Source organism: Notolepis coatsorum, assembly GCF_963971535.1.
Source record: "Notolepis coatsorum genome assembly, chromosome: 16".
NCBI lineage: Eukaryota > Metazoa > Chordata > Actinopteri > Aulopiformes > Paralepididae > Notolepis > Notolepis coatsorum.
Window position 1 is genome coordinate 62,922,539 of NC_140180.1, and position 19,283 is coordinate 62,941,821.

At 43.4% G+C, this 19,283-nt stretch overlaps 1 protein-coding gene across 2 annotated transcripts in view; it reads right to left on the minus strand.

The window, feature by feature from the left end:
• Positions 1-403: 403 nt before the first annotated feature.
• The window catches only part of elf2a (E74-like factor 2a (ets domain transcription factor)), a 67,573-nt gene continuing 48,693 nt past the window's right edge, over positions 404-19,283 (minus strand). For both annotated transcript variants that reach the window (XM_084331226.1, XM_084331227.1), the window contains exons 6-9: positions 14,211-14,294; positions 8,558-8,750; positions 1,798-2,040; positions 404-1,480 (exon numbers count right to left, since the gene is read on the minus strand). In XM_084331226.1, coding sequence (XP_084187352.1) covers positions 790-1,480; positions 1,798-2,040; positions 8,558-8,750; positions 14,211-14,294 — 1,211 coding nt within the window. In that variant the 3' untranslated portion in view covers positions 404-789. The remainder of the gene's footprint in view (positions 1,481-1,797; positions 2,041-8,557; positions 8,751-14,210; positions 14,295-19,283) is intronic.

Sequence of the window (19,283 nt, forward strand, 5' to 3'; positions counted from 1 at the left end):
AAGTTCAATCTCCTCGACAGACATCCTTCCTTTCACTCCCTTTGTCGTGAGCAGTAAAAAAAAAAAAAAAAAAAAGAAAAGAAAAGAAAAAAATGGCATGAAAACAAGTGAGAGAGAAAGAAAGAGAGAGGGCGCTAATGGTAGAAACCAAGAGCTTTCGACAAAACAATATAAAGATAGGAAACTCGAGAGGAAATAAAAACAAAGCAACGGGTTGACAAACCTGTGGTACAAACCCACTGAGTATCAAAAACTTTTCCAGATCACTTTCTTTTTCTTACAACAAAATCTGGCCAGGTTTCTTTTTTATTATTATTATTTATTTATATATATATATATATATATATATATATATATATATATATATATATATATATATATATATATATATAATTTTTCCCCCTTCCTTTTTCTATATTTATTTTGATGATAAAAAAAAGAATTGTAACAATCTAAGGCCGCTCATCTCGTTTTGGATTCCATCAAGCAAGTGTGTGTGTAAAGAGTCCCTTTTAACCTCTTCTTTCTTTGGGACTTTCACCCAAAAAAAAAAAAAAAATAATAATAATGTCAGCGCTGTTCCAGATTGAAAGCTTGCTCCTCATTGGACTTTAGGTCAAAAGGTCAGGGGGTTCCAGACTTGACCAATTAAAGAGTGAAGCGCTCTCCCCCCCCCCCCCCGCCCCCCCTTCTCTGATCTGGGAACGTACAGAGAGGTCACTGCAATTACCCAGCAGTGTCCAGAGTCACTTCCTCTCCTCCTCCCGAGCCCCCAGTGTCGCTGACCTCTCAGGATGTGGGGGTGTCCGGCTCTCTCGTGGCGAAGGTGGACGATGACGGACTGGACGTGGAGGGCTGAGAGTCATCTGTGCTGAGCACTGGGTGTTGGGGTTTGGGGGGGGAGGCTGGCTCCACTGTTGCTGGCTGTGGGGGCGGACTGGTGGTGGCGGATGTGGAGGGTGAGGGACGGGGGTCTGAAGCGGGGGCAACCAGGGGCCGGGTGGCTGTTTGGACCAGGGTGACTGCAAGTGTTGGAGCCGGGGATGGGGGTGGGGGTGTAGGGCTGGGTTTGCTCATGCTCACCTGGGCAGTGAGCTGGGGTAAGGGCTTGGCCAGGATCAACTGGGGCGCCGGCCTGACTACCGTTAACTGGATTGTGGTGGTAGTGGGCTTAGCAGCAGCTTGTGCTATCTGTGTGGCTATGGGTTTAGCCTGGATCAGCTGGGTCAGCTGGCCTGACGCGTTAGCCTGCATTAGCGAGGCCAGCTGGTTCGCCGGGATGGTGATGATGGTGATCTTTTCGCCCACCTTGGAGCCGGAAGACATCATGGCGGGTAGTGCCTGGATGACCAGCTTACCAGGGGTACTGGTGTTGCCCATAGTTACGGGGGCTCCAGTGGTGGTGGTGAAGATGGGGGAGGAGTTTATCGTAACCTGACCCAGTGAGTTGGTCATGACCATGGGCATGGCACGGATGGTCCTGGAAAAGAAACGAGAGACATTGCAACATTCTATAAATCACATAGGTGGGTAATTACCATGAAACTGAGCCATAGTGGGATTGTCTCTGAACAGTTTAAAATCATATCAAGTTAATTAAAGTTCATATTTTAACTTAAATTATATGAATGTCTGAATTATTGCAAAGAACAATGACATACAATGACTGAATGAATGAGTATGTTGAACCGTGTAGTCTAGGCCCAAGTTGTTTAATTTACAAGATGTCTGAAGATCAGATTAGGGGCAATTTGCCGTTCACATGGCTGTACATTGGGAATGGGTTTGGAATCTGACCTGGTGCCAGCATTGGTGGGAATGACAGTGATGTAGCTCTGCTGAGCAGAACTGGGTGCTGCGGGGTCGGCGGTCAGGTGGATAACCTGTTGGTCAGAGGGCATCGCTCCCTCACTGTCCTCCCCCTCCCCCTCCTCCCCCTCCTCGTCGTCGATCACCCGGATGTTCTTCGGCATGTCTTTGAACTGGTAGGCCAGCCGCTGGCCCTCTACCTTGGCCAGGATGCCCCGCTGGTAATAATACCTACAGACAAGACAGAACCAGGTGAGCCCCGCTGGTAGTAATACCTGCAGACAAGACAGAACCAGGTGAGCCCCGCTGGTAGTAATACCTGCAGACAAGACAGAACCAGGTGAGCCCCGCTGGTAGTAATACCTACAGACAAGACAGAACCAGGTGAGCTGGTTGTAATACCTGGACAGACGAGACAGAACCAACTGGTAGTAATACCTACAGACAAGACAGACAGAACCAGGTGAGCCCCGCTGGTAGTAATACCTAGACAGACAAGACGGACAGAACCAGGTGAGCGGTGGAGGATGCCCTGCTGGTAGTCATACCTAGACAGACAAGACAGACAGAACCAGGTGGCGTGTAGCTTTATGCCAAGCAAGCAGTGCAAAAATTTACCGTAGTGGCATGCAGTAATGCGCCTTTCATTTTCCGCCGCCCAGCGCCCAGGTCGCGCGGAAATAGGCTGTCTATTGCCATTCTCTTTGACAAACTCTAACCTTAACCAGCTCCTTAACAACGCCTAAACTTAACCGTTCTAACCTTAACCAACTCCGAAACCATGCCTAACCTTAACCATAGAAATTATATTGCCATTCTCTTTGACAAACTCTAACCTTAACCAGCTCCTTAACAGCGCCTAAACTTAACCGTTCTAACCTTAACCAACTCCGAAACAATGCCTAACCTTAACCTTAACCGGCGAAATAATACACGTTAAAAAAAAATCACGTTAAAAAATATTTTCGATGGGATTCGAACTCGCCAGCAAACAAGCCATAGGATCCACAGCCATGTGTCCTTGCCAATTGAGCTATTGGTAGATACTGAATAAGGGGCGGTGACTTATATATATTGAGCTCCGCTCAAGGCGGGATCTCATGCGCATGCGCGGGCACCTCGCGCGAGCACGCCGGCGCACGCACGCACCTGAGCGAGCACGCCGCCGCCGGTGCACGCACGGTAGCATTTGTCTGAAAAGAAGGGCGCTTTACCGCACTAGCGTGCGGTGACGAATGCGGAAGCATTTTTGCACTGCTTGCTTGGCATTAACGTACAGGCAACCAGGTGAGCGGTGGAGGATGCCCCGCTGGTAGTAATACCTAGACAGACAAGACCGACAGAACCAGGTGAGCGGTGGAGGATGCCCTGCTGGTAGTCATACCTAGACAGACAAGACAGACAGAACCAGGTGAGTGGTGGAGGATGCCCCGCTGGTAGTGATACCTAGACAGACAAGACAGAACCAGGTGAGCGGTGGAGGATGCCCCGCTGGTAGTAATACCTAGACAGACAAGACCGACAGAACCAGGTGAGCGGTGGAGCTGGTAGTAATACCTAGACAGACAAGACAGAACCAGGTGAGCGGTGGAGTATACGGTAACAGAAAGGTTGCTGGTTCAATCCCACACAGATAGAGAATAGAATAGTCTTTATTGTCATTATACTGCGTACAACGAGATTAAGAACTAAAACTTAAGGTGCTACACAATAAATCACACAAGTACAGTTATCAAAATAACAACATTTTACAGTAACACAGCACGAAAAAGTTGCCATCTGTCAGGATATCAATATGTATAGGTATGAATCTATTGCACTTAAATACTCAAATGCACAGTAGTGGGGGAAGAGTTAGAAGAGGGTGATATGGATCAGTGCATCTTAGAGTTCAGGGTGGTTATGGCTCAGGGGAAAAACTGTCCTTAAGTCTTCGTTTGTTCTGGCTCTGATGCACCTGTAATGCCTGCCAGATGGCAACAGGTCGAACAGGTGGAAGCCAGGGTGTGAGCTGTCCTTTAACACTTTGAGTGCTGACGACGCGAATTGTCGTATTTTTTTTTTATTAGCGTTCTGAATTCATATTTCATCAACCGAGTCTCCCGTTGGTACAGCAGCCCCTCTAGGAGCTCCGATGGGAAAATACCGCCCCCTATCGTCTATCCCTGTGTAACTGCAGGCCATTCGATTACACTGGTGGATCTGTGGGGGGGGGGGGCGGGGGGGAGCCTACTGGCTCCACTATGCTGGCAAGGGATCTGATGAAGAGGGAAGTGATCGCGAGATGGAAAGCAGCCTGGAATATATATTTACAGCAGCCCATAATCAATCAATAAACGCAATCGATATTTGGAATGGCGATCAATGAATGAAAAGTTTATTTTTGAACATGTAATTCTCCATTTCCTCCAAACAAATCACGGTATCTTCTTCCATCAAACCAAAATTAACAAAAAAAGAAAAAGGAATTATAAACAAAAGGTCAAGGAGCAATGTGTTTGGTTAGCAGACATGTCCAAAAAAAAGAGTAGAGGGAGGCTAAGCTTATTGATCCCTACCCCCTTACATTTATATTTGTTCTTCCATTCATTTTACTAGATATAACATAATTTAGTATATTACAATATAGAATATACTTTTACTTATTAAAAAAAAAAAAAAAAAAAAAAAAACTTGATTCACTTGACAGCAGTGAATATAGTACAGCACTACATAACACAATATAGCATAACTTTGTTTATCCTCATTACTCATTTCTGTATTTCTCTAATGAGTATCTTTTTAGCTGCTTTTTAAATTGTGCCACATGTTTACTCAGTTTGATGTATTCAGGTAAATTATTCCACAACTTCACTCCACACACCAATATGCACATGCTTTTCAGCGTGGTGTGTACCATTGGTTGTTTAAGATTCCCTCTCCCTCTTAAGTTATATTCTCCTTCCCTGTCTCTGAACCATTTTTGAATGTTGCCTGGGATTAGTTTGTAGTTTGGAATCAGGAATTGGAATAATCTTTTTGGAGAACATCTGATCTAAGGTAAGGAGTCTATGTTACCAGTTTTAGGATAATCAAAGCTGTTTTCACTGAGAAAACAGCGTGTCCTGTATGTGTATATGTGTGTGTGTGTGTGTGCTGTTGAGGAAATAAGAGAATAGATTTCTCAGCTCGCTTCTATAGCGTGCATAAGTAGGGATGCACGATATTGATTTTTTGACACCGATACCGATAACTTTATGCTCCTCAAGCCGATAACCGATATTTATTGTATTATAATATTTTTTTTAACTGTATATATATATATATATATATATATATATATATATTTTATCAATTTTTTTTTATTTTTTTTTAGTATTTATAAGCTCCGACGTCATCGGTACTGCTATCGGTACTCGAGAAATTATGGAGTTTTTTTTTGAGGAATTTAAACGTCGCAAACTAATCTTGTTGGCCGTTGTCTATATCTCTCCTGCCTCTGTGTCTCTGTTAAAAAGCAACACGCGAGCGGGCTGCCTGCTCTCTCCTCTCTTCCCCTCCCACACACACACACACTCACTCACACACACACACACACACACACACTCACTCACACGGGTGCTGCGCTGCCGAGTGAGTACAGACAGCTCTGCTCTCATAATGGCGGACAGAACGAAATGTTCAAAAGTCTGGGTCTATTTTACTAAAGTCGATGCTGACAACGCTCGTTGCCACAAGTGCAACAAGACATTTGCCAGTAATGTATAAGCGCTGGTACTTGTCAATGTGGCTGGCGGGGAGATAACGTTAGCTCCGAGTAGAGTAATGGCTGACAATCCGGAGGTAAATAAACGAACGAGAGCTTCTGATTGGTGGTAAGAAGAAGAGGTGGGTGCAAGCCGTGGGACGTAATTGGCAGATCGACTGTCTGTCTCCGAATGTAACGTGACTACGTCACAGCCAAGAAAGGGAGCGCTGGATTTGTGAAAAACTGCCTGTTCCTAAACCACACGCTATCAGTTTTATCACAGTACTGGCAAAACGGGAGGAGGCTATAAGAAAAACAAGCACCCTTCATCCAAATCCACCCACACCGGATTTCTTTTAACCAAAAAATTTATTATATGTTATCGGAGTTATCAATAAGGTTATCGAGTTTATCGGGATGACGTCATAATTGCTGATATCGGCCCGATATCGTGCATCCCTATGCATAAGTACACATATATTATCGATAATCTAGCGTTTATTTGAAAACAATTCATAAATAGACAAATGACAACGGTCTAGTGTATTCGAGAATATTCCAATAAATGCCGTTTATGACGGAATCTTTCTATTTTCCTGAAATTTTCGAGAGAACGATAGCTTTTCAAAATGCTATAAAAAGGATATGAACAGATTAAAAAACAATCCGTTTCGACAATGTTGACTGCAAACAAGTCATTGATAAGCGACGGGCAGATTAGACACATAGCCATAATTTAAAACATAGATTATGCATTTTTAACGGCATCATTGAAGTGGGTGGCGGCATTCAAGGGGGTAAAAAGGAGAACACGGCCGGCACTGAAAGTGTTAATATGTGTTTTGCTGTTGAAGCAGCGGGAGTTGTGAATGTCCTTCAGGGATGGGGAGAGGGCAGCCGATGATCTTTTGTGCTGTATTTATTACCCTCTGAAGCCCCTTCCTGTCCGCTTCAGTGCAACTAGCGTACGACACTGTTATGCAGTACATCAGCAGGCTCTCAAAAGCATAGCGGTAAATGGTCACCAGCAGCTTCTCCTCCAGACTTTCCCTCCTCAGCACCCTCAGGAAGTGTAGTTGCTGCTGTGTTTTTTTTTTTTTTTTTTTTATCTACTTTTTCTCCCCATTTTTCTATTTTCTTCTCCCTTCCCCAATGATGCTGCTGTGCTTTCTTGATGACCGCAGTTGTGTTTGCAGTCCAAGAGAGGTCAGCAGATATGAGGGTACAGAGGAACTTGAAGGTGTTGACACTTGCGGCTGAGTGGCGCAGTGGGCAAGGCGCTCGCCACTAACGCAGGAGATGCTGGGTTCGAGCCCAGCTCTCGGCGCTGCTTCCGGCTTGGCTGGTCGTTCATACTAACACAATTGGCAGTGTTAGGGGTGGGAAAGCCGGTGGGTGGGGATCGGACATTGTGGACAGCGACTCCTACAGGTCGGTTGGTGCGCCTGTACAGCAGAATCAGGAAGCAACGGGGGCAGCGTGAGCCTCCCACGCGTTACTCCTCGCCACTGAGAGATCGCGCTGTACAGGTGAAAAGGTGCGACAGCTGCCTCCTCGTGTACCGGAGGGGACACGTGATGCAAGGCTTGGTCCACATTGCAGCCGACCAGTGGGAGGCATGGTCTAACAACGTTCGAGACAGGGGAGGGTAGAATTGGATAATACGAAATTGGGATGAGAGAAAAATAGAAAATGGGGAGAAAAAGTAGATGTGGGCTGGACTGCCGGGTGTAGAGAGAGTACAGAAGTGGGCTCAGCACACAGCCCTGGGGAGAGCCGGTGCCGAGTGTACAGGTGGAGGAGAGGTGGGGGCCAAGTTTCACAGTATGGGGCCAGTTGGTCAGAAAGTCCAAGAGCAGGCGATTGTGGGGAGGCCTAAATCTGACAGTTTAATAACCAGAATGTCTAGAAAATGTCTAAAATTACTTTACTAGTGGGTTAAAGTTACTGTGATCATAAATCACTAAAGATACAGATGTCAAACCGGCCGAGGATGTAACGTTATCTGTTCACCGCGCCCCAGTAGTCGCCAGAGCACTCCAGAGCCAGAATATTTCACTGAAATGTTCAGCAATAACGACACAGACAGCGAGATTACAGAGTCAGACCCAGATGAGCAGGAATGGATGCCAAGTCGAGAAGCAGGTAAGAATACCCATTGTGGTTTTGTGAATAGAACAATATATGTATCAACATATGAGGCATTGGCCCTTGACCTGGACATTTATTTGTGTCGAGCAACAAGCACGAACTGCGCATGCTGCACACAAAATACACTATATCTCTCTTCCTAGAAAATTATGGCCACTCTTTATCCTGGGATTGCGCAGGAACGGATGTACACGGTTTGTACCCTGTTGAGAGTATAAATATGCCTTTCAAATGAGCCATAGTATGTCTCCATAGCTATAATATAGAATGTACGATGGCTCGGGCGGCTAAGTGGGCGCAGTGGGCAAGGCGCTCGCCACTAACGCAGGAGATGCTGGGTTCGAGCCCAGCTCTCTGCGTTGCTACCAGCTTGGCTGGTCGTTCATACTAACACAATTGGCAGTGTTAGGGGTGGGAAAGCCGGTGGGTGGGGATTGGACCGGAGGGGACACGTGATGCAAGGCTTGGTCCTCACTGCAGCCGACCAGTGGGAGGCATAGTCTAGCAATGTTCGAGACAGGGGAGGGGAGAATTGAAGGGAGAATTGGCAAGGCGAAATTGGGATGGGAGAAAAATTGAAAAATGAGAAAAAGTGGATAAAAAAAAGAATGTACGATGGCTCATCGTTAAAACTGTCTGAAACACTGACACCAGGGAGTAGAGATGGGAAAAGAGCGTGGCAGTCAATGAGTTAAAGACAGTAGAGTATAGACCTTCTGGTGATATATCACATTCACTCTCCAAGTGATTGAGATTGATTTTAAAACCGCATATACATGGGCTGTCCAAATGTTCTTCAGTGCAAGGATTAAATTCACAATATAATTTTTTTCCAAAAATCCAGTATAAACATGGGTTGGTTCTCCTCACCTGAGTGCACGGCCCATGGTCTCGTAGTTCATGTCGGGCTTGTTCTTGTGTTTGCCCCACAGCTTGGACACAGCCTTGGAGTCCACCAGCTTGAAGATGCCCTTCTCTCTCTGCATCCACTTTATGTACCGAGGACATGTGTTCTTGTCCTGCAGCAGCTCCAGCAGGAACTCCCACAGGTACGTGGTGTTGCCTAGACAGGGTGAAATAATTTCTTTTTTTTAAACATGTAATATTTAGTAATCTTTTTTTGTTGTCGTTATGCTTTCATCTAAAAGTACAGCGGTCTGATACGATATGTGACCAGGCACGGATAATAGGGTCTTGTTGAGCAGTCTTAAATTTTTTTAACAATATATTAAAAGGGGAACTATCTTATAAATGGCCTTTTCCAGGGGTTTGCATTGTTTTCTAGCAATGTGGGGTTGTACCAACACTGTCTAGGTCTCAAATTCTATTTTTGGCAGATTCCTCCCCCAATGAACCAAGCCATTCTGATTTGACTCGCTCGCTGACGTGAATAGGCACTGATCTGCCACCGCACGCCCACAATCAACTGTGATACGTTTATATGAGCAGCGAGTGGAAATAATGCAGAAGCGGTTATTTAGCAGAGACCTTCAGCTGTTCACACACACACACACACATTCGTGAATCAACCAGAGAACTATATAAAACAGGTGGGAAGGTAATGGGACTGGGAGGAGGCTCTCTCTCTCTCTCTCTCTCTCTCTCGCTCATTCTCTCTCTCTCTCTCTCTCGTATCAGCACTCGCTTGTATCACCGTCAACCTGTTGCAAAATATTATAGCGCACGCTCCCACGCGTATTACGATCCATGCAATAATATTCACAGGGGTATATATTGTAATTTGAAACAAATTACCAATGCATTGTCCCGTGGGATTATGCCCCCCCGCGGCGAAATTAATTAGTCCCTCTCTATCTCTCCCCCCAAAGTTATCTGCCAGTGCAGACTGTGGATGACTGTCACTCAAAGCGCATTGTGAGTATGGGCGGAGCCCAGCCAAAAACAGCTTGGAATCTGGAAGTGCAGAAAATGCTGCTCTACAGTACTTGATTAGAAATACAAAACAATGAATTTTTTGGAGAAAAAAATAAGTACAGATGTGTTCCATAGAACTACAGAACTACAAATACCCACTGGCCTTTGCCATCTAACCCCTGCCCCACCTAACACCTTTTCCAGGTGAGAGGCATTCACATTCACATTCACTGGTAGGGGGTAGGTGCGCGAAGGTTACCATAGCTCAGTGTATGTACGCTCTGTGTTCGGGAGACTCGGGTGCATAAAAACCTGATTCGAATTATGTCTCCACAACCACAGCCCGAACTGCAAGTGAAATTACACGAAGGGGAGCATTATGGCAGGAGACTTAGGTCACTTTCACATATAGTTTTGGTGGACTCTGTGCAGTTCTGGGGGTGAAGTTGCAACATTGTTGCATTCTTCATTTGGTTCGCCTGCGTTCACACAGATATCTGTGAGGCGGACCGAGACCTTCTGAACAATGTCACGCGGTCGAAAAGGGCGCTTGTCTATTGGACAGTGGAAATGTGTGTGTGGCTGCAAGCCTGTGTGCGCGCGTGTGTGTGTGTGTGTGTGTCTGTGTGTGGACTGCGGAGCCCTCCAGATCAGCGGAGCCGAGTTTTGACATGGCATTGATCCATTGTTCTATTGAAGCACATTACCACCATCCTCTCGCTAAACAACTTGTACACCTCGTTGTTTTTGCGAGTGCCCACATTCCCCACAAGCAGCTGTTTTATTTGGTCTTCAGCCCCCCAAGTCTGTCCACAAGACATGTTTACACAGTGTGCTTGTTTTGCAGTGAATGCGCACCACGGTAATATTAATAATAATAACAGCTGTGTTTTTTTTCTTCCTTGTTATACCCCAAGATGCACAGTAGATAGATAGATAGATAGATGCAGTGTGCTTGTTTTGCAGTGAATGCGCGCCGCGGTAATATTAATAATAATAACAGCTGTGTTTTTTTTCTTCCTTGTTCTACCCCAAGATGCACAGTGATAGATAGATAGATGCAGTGTGCTTGTTTTGCAGTGAATGCGCGCCGCGGTAATAATATACCCAAGATGGTTTATCAGGTGACTTCCTACGTTTGGTTCGATGAAGCCGAACCGAGACCGACGTTTTCAGGCGGACCAGAGTTCGACTGTTTGGTCCGCGAACCGAGTTCGACGTGCATTCACACAGACCCGAAAAACCGGACTATCGAATTCTGGTCCGAAAGTCCGGACCAAACAGCCCCTATGTGAAAGCGACCTAAACGAAAAAGAGAGGCGCGGGCAGAAGTGGCAATTTTTCTAAGTAAAATAACCGAAAGACGTATTTTCCTTTTAAACAACTTCATTCTTTCTTTGCGGCCCGGTACCAAATGATCCACGGCCAGGTACCTGTGCGCGACACGATGGTTGGGGACCTCTGCTATAGAGCCTTCTCTTTATACTCCGTTATGCACAAGCTTACAGACTTGCGGAGCACGTACTGGAGTAGATTATTCTATGCGACTGCCAGCCAGCGACGGCGAAATACACTTTCAATTGTGACGGAGAAAATATCATCTCCCGATTCAGATACAATTGAACACAAACGGTTCCAAAGATATTAATGTTTCTCTGCATATTTTCACAACGCCAACAAAGTACTGGGCCTGTTGTCTCGGAATTTTGGTGAGTCTCCTCTCCGACACCTGAGACAGAAAGTACTTAGCCACTCCCCTCAGACACAACTGTAGTTTTTTCACACAGTGAGGAAAATAATACTGTCGGACAATCTAACAATAATTAACACATTTACAAGTTGTATTAAGTTTAGCAAATAAGGAGACATATAGAGAACATTTCAAAGCACTCAAAATTGCCAATATCTCCATTTCGGGCTATTTCTGAATTGCACAACATTTTGGGGTTTTCTGAGGAATCATGAGCTCCTTAACCTCTTAAGCCTGAGCGGTCCGGTACCGGACCAATAAGACATCACGCCATAAATCCATCTCCACAGAATGTATGAATTAATGTTGAGGTTCTTTTTTTCAAATGTCGAGTAAAGAGTAAAGACCCTAACCCTGTCAAAACAGCAGTCAGAGTGTATATTTTCAGCATTACGTTTGTTTACCAATGGTTTTAAGTGTTATAACTTAAGTGAAATATGAGTTATAGAAATCTCAGGGCATAGTCGAAAATGGCGAGGATGGCGCAACCTAACTTGAGTGTAGTCTTTTAAGAGAAGAGACCCAAAACAAAACTACACTTCCCAGCTCACACCAGCCTGTCAATCATCAAGACTTTTTTTTATTTTTTCCACCCTCTTTATTTTTGGGATCATATCTCACGGCGGGAACAAACCTGAACGTTAGCCATAAATTAGAACGCATTTAGTTTCTCTACCCTTCTGTGAACGTCTAGCAAAAAAACGGCGTTGCAATCTGATGAAATGGCGGAGAAATTTACATTATAAAAAAAGTAACTGTACTTACAGTAGATTCCATTACGTTTTTGCTGCACGCCTGGTGATACTAAATCCAGATTGAACTCTGCATTGGAATGGGGAGATTTGGCCCGATCCATAGATGTGCGACTTGGCCATAATAAGGTGATTTATAGGCCTGATATTCTCTATAATCATATTTTAAATAGCGTGTCCAGAATGATGGCAGAATTCAGTACTGTATCTACAAAACCTTCTGTTTAATCATCTTCCCTTTATTAATTTGCTTAGATTTTTTTGTACACTTGATCTCAAGAAGGTGCTGAATTTTTCATGTCTGGTACATTTTAGCATGGTGTTATTCACAGTCAAAGATGGAAAAAATAAAATAAGTAAAAAGAAAATGTATATTCTCCTTTGGTTCATTACAATTTACTCAAGCCTAGTAATAGACACTTCCATTTACTTAGGTATGTATTTTTAGGTGGATTTTCAGAAAATAGGGCTATGGCTTAACACATTGACGGCCACAGGGATTAGACGGGCCCCACTCTATACGGCCAGCATATCATAATAAGGTTTCATTGTGCGTGAGGCTGTTTGTAGAGCTAAATCTATACTTTAGATTATTGCTATCTGTCCATTCTCATTGTCAATTGACACTATAAACAGTCCCTTCAATATGTCTTAAACAAATAATTTTTTCATCAATACGTTCCCATTTTATAGTGTCTTGAATATGAACGTTATAGCAGAATGTTCTGGGATATTTCTTGGAACGCGAGATACAGGGCGCTAAGCTAATAACGTTAAATCGAATGGCGTTTCGGCCATTCGAGATAAAAATCAAAATGCATTTGATCTGTATCATGGTCCACCATGAATGCATGAAAGGGGGGGGGGGGGCGGGGGACGTCGTTTCTGATTATTGATTACCAATAACGGCATTAGCCTCAGTGGGGAGTGTTTTGGCTATCAAAACAAGGCCCGATTGGGCTGTAATTGACGTCAAATAGCTCTTACCTGTGGCCGGTTGGACTGCAAAAAGGATTTCCCAGTTATCGATCGCCATCTGGTAGATCCATATGTCCATTGGCTGATGCTATAATCCTTTACTGCATACTGAATTCAGCGTCCCAAAAACTATTTCAGGCGATCGGCTACACGCATAGCTATAAGCTAACAGAAAAATCCATTCATAAAAAAATAAAAAATAAACACCGGCCTGTAACAGGGAACACTGCATTATCGAGACAGCGCCCCTATGAGGATATGGCGGGTAATGCAATTTTCCGAATTCCACAAGTAGGGTAAATCTGCAGTGCTGCTCGGTGACATTGAGTAGGATATTAAAATGGAATAAAAGCCAAAACAACCTTGCCATGGACATATCCGTGGTTGGATCCGAAACACAGACATGTCCGTGGTTGGCCCCGAATGTGTTAAGAGGTTAACAACAAGGCAGCCTAGACTGTGCCAGGTCACATATGTGGAAACCAACGTAATACCAAGATGATCGTAAAGATTTCTTCAATATACAGTATATACATTCTAAATGGGCCTGAGTTTATTTCTTGTGGCAGTTTGCTAAGATCAATAGCTGACGGGCAATAGACTTGGGACCAAGCTGTTCCCTAGCAATGCCAATTAAAAAAGGTCTATAGCACAAGTATCTGCTCACATATGAGCAGCATTAAATAATCCAAATGATTTTCACCACAATGAACTGCATAGTGATGTAAAATGTGGCATACAATTACAACTAAAAAAACGTTCAAATGATATTGCAATATTTCAGATATAATTTGGAGAAATCTGTGTTAATATGTGCAACAGAATTGTGTATTATGCTACATCATTATTTCATCATGATATGATGGTAGCAAGTATGGCTGCCTCCATGTTTGAAGCCATTAATGACAGCTGTCCCAGTTCGACCACTTCAACCTTTCCTTTTGAGTGAGCAAAATGTGTCTGCAATGTATGTGATATCAGGGTTGTCCGAGGTCTGAACGGCCACTCCCCCTTGATCGATTTGAAGCACCTCATATTACGATATGCTTAAACATGAAGGTGGTCAGAATTGAGTGTTGGTGAGAATTCAGAGTGTTTAGGGTTTAGTGTTTAGGGGCAAACTGGGATGGGCCCATGGTGTTTAGTCTCTTTGGTACTAGTGCTGCACCTTTGCCCTCTCTTGGCCTCTTCTTGATCCCCAGGTCAAAGGAGCCATTGGATGCAGGCTGGTGGGTCTTGGGCTTGCGTCCACCTGCACTCAAACACACATGAACAGACACACAGACAGACACACACGCACTTTTAGACCATTTTATTGAAAAAAAAGTTATCAATTCGGAGTCATTCTCCTAAATATTCCTGACTGGAGGGCAGTTTGACAGGTTAATGTGTGCTGTAGCCTGGGTGTTGCATCTTTAACATGTGCTGTAGCCTGGGTGTTGCATCTTTAACATGTGCTGTAGCCTGGGTGTTGCATCTTTAACATGTGCTGTAGCCTGGGTGTTGCATCTTTAACATGTGCTGTAGCCTGGGTGTTGCATCTTTAACGTGTGCTGTAGCCTGGGTGTTGCATCTTTAACATGTGCTGTAGCCTGGGTGTTGCATCGTTAACGTGTGCTGTAGCCTGGGTGTTGCATCTTTAACATGTGCTGTAGCGTGGGTGTTGCATCTTTAACATGTGCTGTAGCCTGGGTGTTGCATCTTTAACATGTGCTGTAGCGTGGGTGTTGCATCTTTAACATGTGCTGTAGCCTGGGTGTTGCATCTTTAACATGTGCTGTAGCCTGGGTGTTGCATCTTTAACATGTGCTGTAGCCTGGGTGTTGCATCTTTAACATGTGCTGTAGCCTGGGTGTTGCATCTTTAACATGTGCTGTAGCCTGGGTGTTGCATCTTTAACATGTGCTGTAGCCTGGGTGTTGCATCTTTAACATGTGCTGTAGCCTGGGTGTTGCATCTTTAACATGTGCTGTAGCCTGGGTGTTGCATCGTTAACGTGTGCTGTAGCCTGGGTGTTGCATCTTTACCGTGTGCTGTAGCCTGGGTGGTGCATCTTTAACATGTGCTGTAGCCTGGGTGTTGCATCTTTAACATGTGCTGTAGCCTGGGTGTTGCATCTTTAACATGTGCTGTAGCCTGGGTGTTGCATCTTTAACATGTGCTGTAGCCTGGGTGTTGCATCTTTAACATGTGCTGTAGCCTGGGTGTTGCATCGTTAACGTGTGCTGTAGCCTGGGTGTTGCATCTTTACCGTGTGCTGTAGCCTGGGTGGTGCATCTTTAACATGTGCTGTAGCCTGGGTGGTGCATCTTTAACATGTGCTGTAGCCTGGGTGTTGTATCTTTACCGTGTGCTGTAGCCTGGGTGGTGCATCTTTAACATGTGCTGTAGCCTGGGTGTTGCATCGTTAACGTGTGCTGTAGCCTGGGTGTTGCATCTTTAACATGTGCTGTAGCCTGGGTGTTGCATCTTTAACATGTGCTGTAGCCTGGGTGGTGCATCTTTAACATGTGCTGTAGCCTGGGTGGTGCATCTTTAACATGTGCTGTAGCCTGGGTGGTGCATCTTTAACATGTGCTGTAGCCTGGGTGGTGCATCTTGATTTGATTTGATTTGAAGTCTTTATTTCGAACATGCAATGAATACAACAAACAATAACAAAAAAGAAAAAACAACTCAATCTGCATGTTCGAAAAGGAGTAGGAAGAAGTATACACTTATTTAATCCTACCCCTTTTCCACTACTCAAATGAGTGTACTATTTTAAACATAAAAAAGAAAAGAAAAGAAAAGAAAAAAAATATATATATATATATATGCAAAACAAAAACAAAAACTATATATGTATAAAATAAAATAAAATAGAAACAAAATAAAAATGTAAACACCTGTGAATATCAAGTCCCTTCTTCATCCCTGTACCTTGTGAACATAATTTCCTTATACATCAGTTTGAATTGTCTCATGTTTGGACATTGCTTTAACACCACATTAAGACTGTTCCACAGTTTCACTCCACATATTGAGATGCAGTGTTTTCTCATGTTAGTCATCTTTAACATGTGCTGTAGCCTGGGTGGTGCATCTTTAACATGTGCTGTAGCCTGGGTGTTGCATCTTTAACATGTGCTGTAGCCTGGGTGTTGCATCCTTAACTCATTCCCCACCAACAACGTTTATATACGTTATTGGGCGCCATCCTTTGAACGCCAACCACGTGTATATATATATATATATATATACACACGTTATTTGATAGTTTTCCCTTTTTTTTCCGATATTCTTTTTTTTTTTTAATTTTTTTTATTATTGCAAAACAAAACTCATTAAAAGTCAGTACTCAACACACAATGTATAATGAAACTTTCAGTAAAGGTGGTTAAAATATATGCAAGTACAGAAACAGGATAAAACAAAAATAGTCAATAATAACATTTTAACCGTATACCGTGTATATCCAGCGAAGTTACAATTATATAAATGTTAGTATATAATATACCCCGAATACCTATTTTCTAAAACCCTACACACATATGCTCCAGCTCAAATCCCCCCCTCCCGGACCCCCTCTTGGATAGTACCTCCATTATCCCTCACTCCTAACCAGACATCACCATTATAGGCTAGCTTTTATTCTCTCCACCACTTCTAACCACATTAACATTTTGGATTCATTGAGCCCTAGAATTCTTGCTGTTGATATTTCTTGATATATCACATCAAGATATGTAAGAAACCACACTTTCCGGCACATTTTTTCCGGTTGAAACCAACGTGATGCAATCAGTTTTTTAGCTACTGTGATACCCGATAAAACCAATCTTTTTAGTTGTGGGTTCACTGCAAACTCAAAAACATCATTCAATAGCAATACCGCGGGGTGTACAGGTATATTCCAAAATACGAGTATTGATAATTGTTGGGACACATCTTCCCAGAATGCCTTAACTGGTGGGCAGTCCCAATACATGTGCATAAATGTTCCTTCGTCCCCATTTGTACATTGGGAGCATTTGGAGTTTTGTATAAGCCCCATTTTGCACAGCCTTATAGGAGTCAAGTATGTCCTGTGAATATAGTTCAGATTGATTTGTTGATGATCCGGGTTCCTTGATGTAAGTCGGACATTTGCCCAGGCTCCTTGCCAATCAAAGTCATTTTCCAGGTCTGGTATATCCCTCCTCCAGACATTGTCTAGTTGAAGGGTTTCGTACGAGGACGTTAGTAATTGTGAATAAAAACCTGATACAAAACCTCCCAATGTATTTCTGTCATAGAAAAATTTGTGGTATCTGTGGTGTTCAATTGGTATGTGTAATGGAACACCGTGAGATCTCATACAAAGTTTTAACTGTATGTAAAAAAGCCATGTGGACTCGGTGAGGTTAAACTTTATGCATATTTCGACATAACTACAGAGGCCCTTGTTATTAAAAATATCCCCTAATGAGTGTATGCCTCTTTCTTCCCATACAGGGAATCTTATAGGTCGTTTTCCCATTAAGAGAGCATTGTTATTGAATATGGGAGTGTGATTATGCCATACTTGATTGTTAGGAAATTTCCTTTGAGTTTCCCGCCATGTCCTGATTGCATGGGTTATTATTGGGCCAAATTCTCGCTCACAATGCTTGATTGAAAGTTTAGTGTATGCTATGTCTTTCAATCTCTGTGGGGCTACTATGTTTTCTTCTAATTTTCTCCAAGATACCAAAGCCTCGGGGTCAAACCATATCTTCTTCAATGGTCTTAATGTGAAGGCATTAAAATATTGTAAAAAATCTGGGACTGCCATGCCACCGTCTGCTTTACTTCTCTGTGCGGTGGATCTTTTTATGCGAGGTGGTTTGTTATTCCAAATAAATTTGTATGTGGAGGTTTGTAATCTTTTCCAGTAGCCCTCTGGAGGAGGTAACGGAAGCATTGAGCTGAAGAAATTGATTCTTGGTAATACATCCATCTTAACTATTGATACCCTTGCCTGTACTGAGTTTTTAAGTTTTGCCCACCTGTCCAGGTCGTCCTTGATTTTGTTCTGTATTTTTGTGTAATTGTGCTTCACCGTTTGTCTTATGGTGGGGAATATTTCCACTCCCAAGCATCTGAAATGTTTTACCATCGGTATCGCACCTGGGAGGGTTATATCTTTTTTTGCAGGGGTGTTAAGTGGAAGGAAAGCCGACTTCGGCCAATTTATCTTAAATCCCGATAAATCACCAAAGTTCTCAATCAACTTGAGCAGATGAGGCAATGTGGTGTTGGGGTTTTGCATGAACAATATTACGTCGTCCGCATATAAACTAATTTTTTGTTGTGTGCCCTTGATTACGATTGGTTCTATGGATTGGGATTGTCTTATATATTGTGCTAAAGGCTCTAATGATAAATTGAATAGTCCGGGACTAAGAGGGCAACCCTGTCTGGCAGAGCGTGATACCGGAAAGATTTTGGAGATGATTGTGCCTGTTGTAATCATGGCCGATGGGTCCTTGTATAGTACTTTAATCATATCAATGAAACCTTTTCCTAACCCCATCCTTTCCAATACTGCCCATAGAAACGACCATTCCAACCTGTCAAATGCTTTCATAGCATCCAGGGATAGTATCGCCTTAGGTGTGATGTCCTCTTTGTCTGTATCTAGTACGTGCAGTATTCGCCTTATGTTATCATTGATCAGGCGACCTTTTATGAAGCCTGTTTGGTCCGTATGAACTAAAGACGTCATATGCTTTTGCAATCTGATGGCTAATATCTTAGAGTACAGTTTGACATCGGTTCCGAGGAGGCTTAAAGGACGGTAACTACCGCATTCAGTGGGGTCTTTGTCTTTTTTGTGAAGAACTGAAATGAGTGCGGTATTTTGGTGTTCGATGAAGCTTCCCTCTTTGACTGAGTATAAGATCATATTTAGTAATAAGGGTCCAAATATGTCCCAGCAAGAAATGTACATTTCTGATGGGATACCGTCAATTCCCGGAGCTTTGCCGTTTTTCATTCCGGATATGGCCTTCTTGAGTTCTTCTAATGTGATCGGTACTTCTAACTGTTTAGCGTCTTCATCTGTAAGTTTAGGGAGAGTAATTTGATTAAGATATGTGTCTAATTTGTCTTGATCAAAGGTCGTTTCTGAGTTATATAAATCGGAGTAGAATTCTTTGAATGTATCGTTTATTATTTTGGGTTCTGTTACTAGAGCTTGTTGTTTCCTAATGGCAGTTATATCTGCAAATTTTGCATT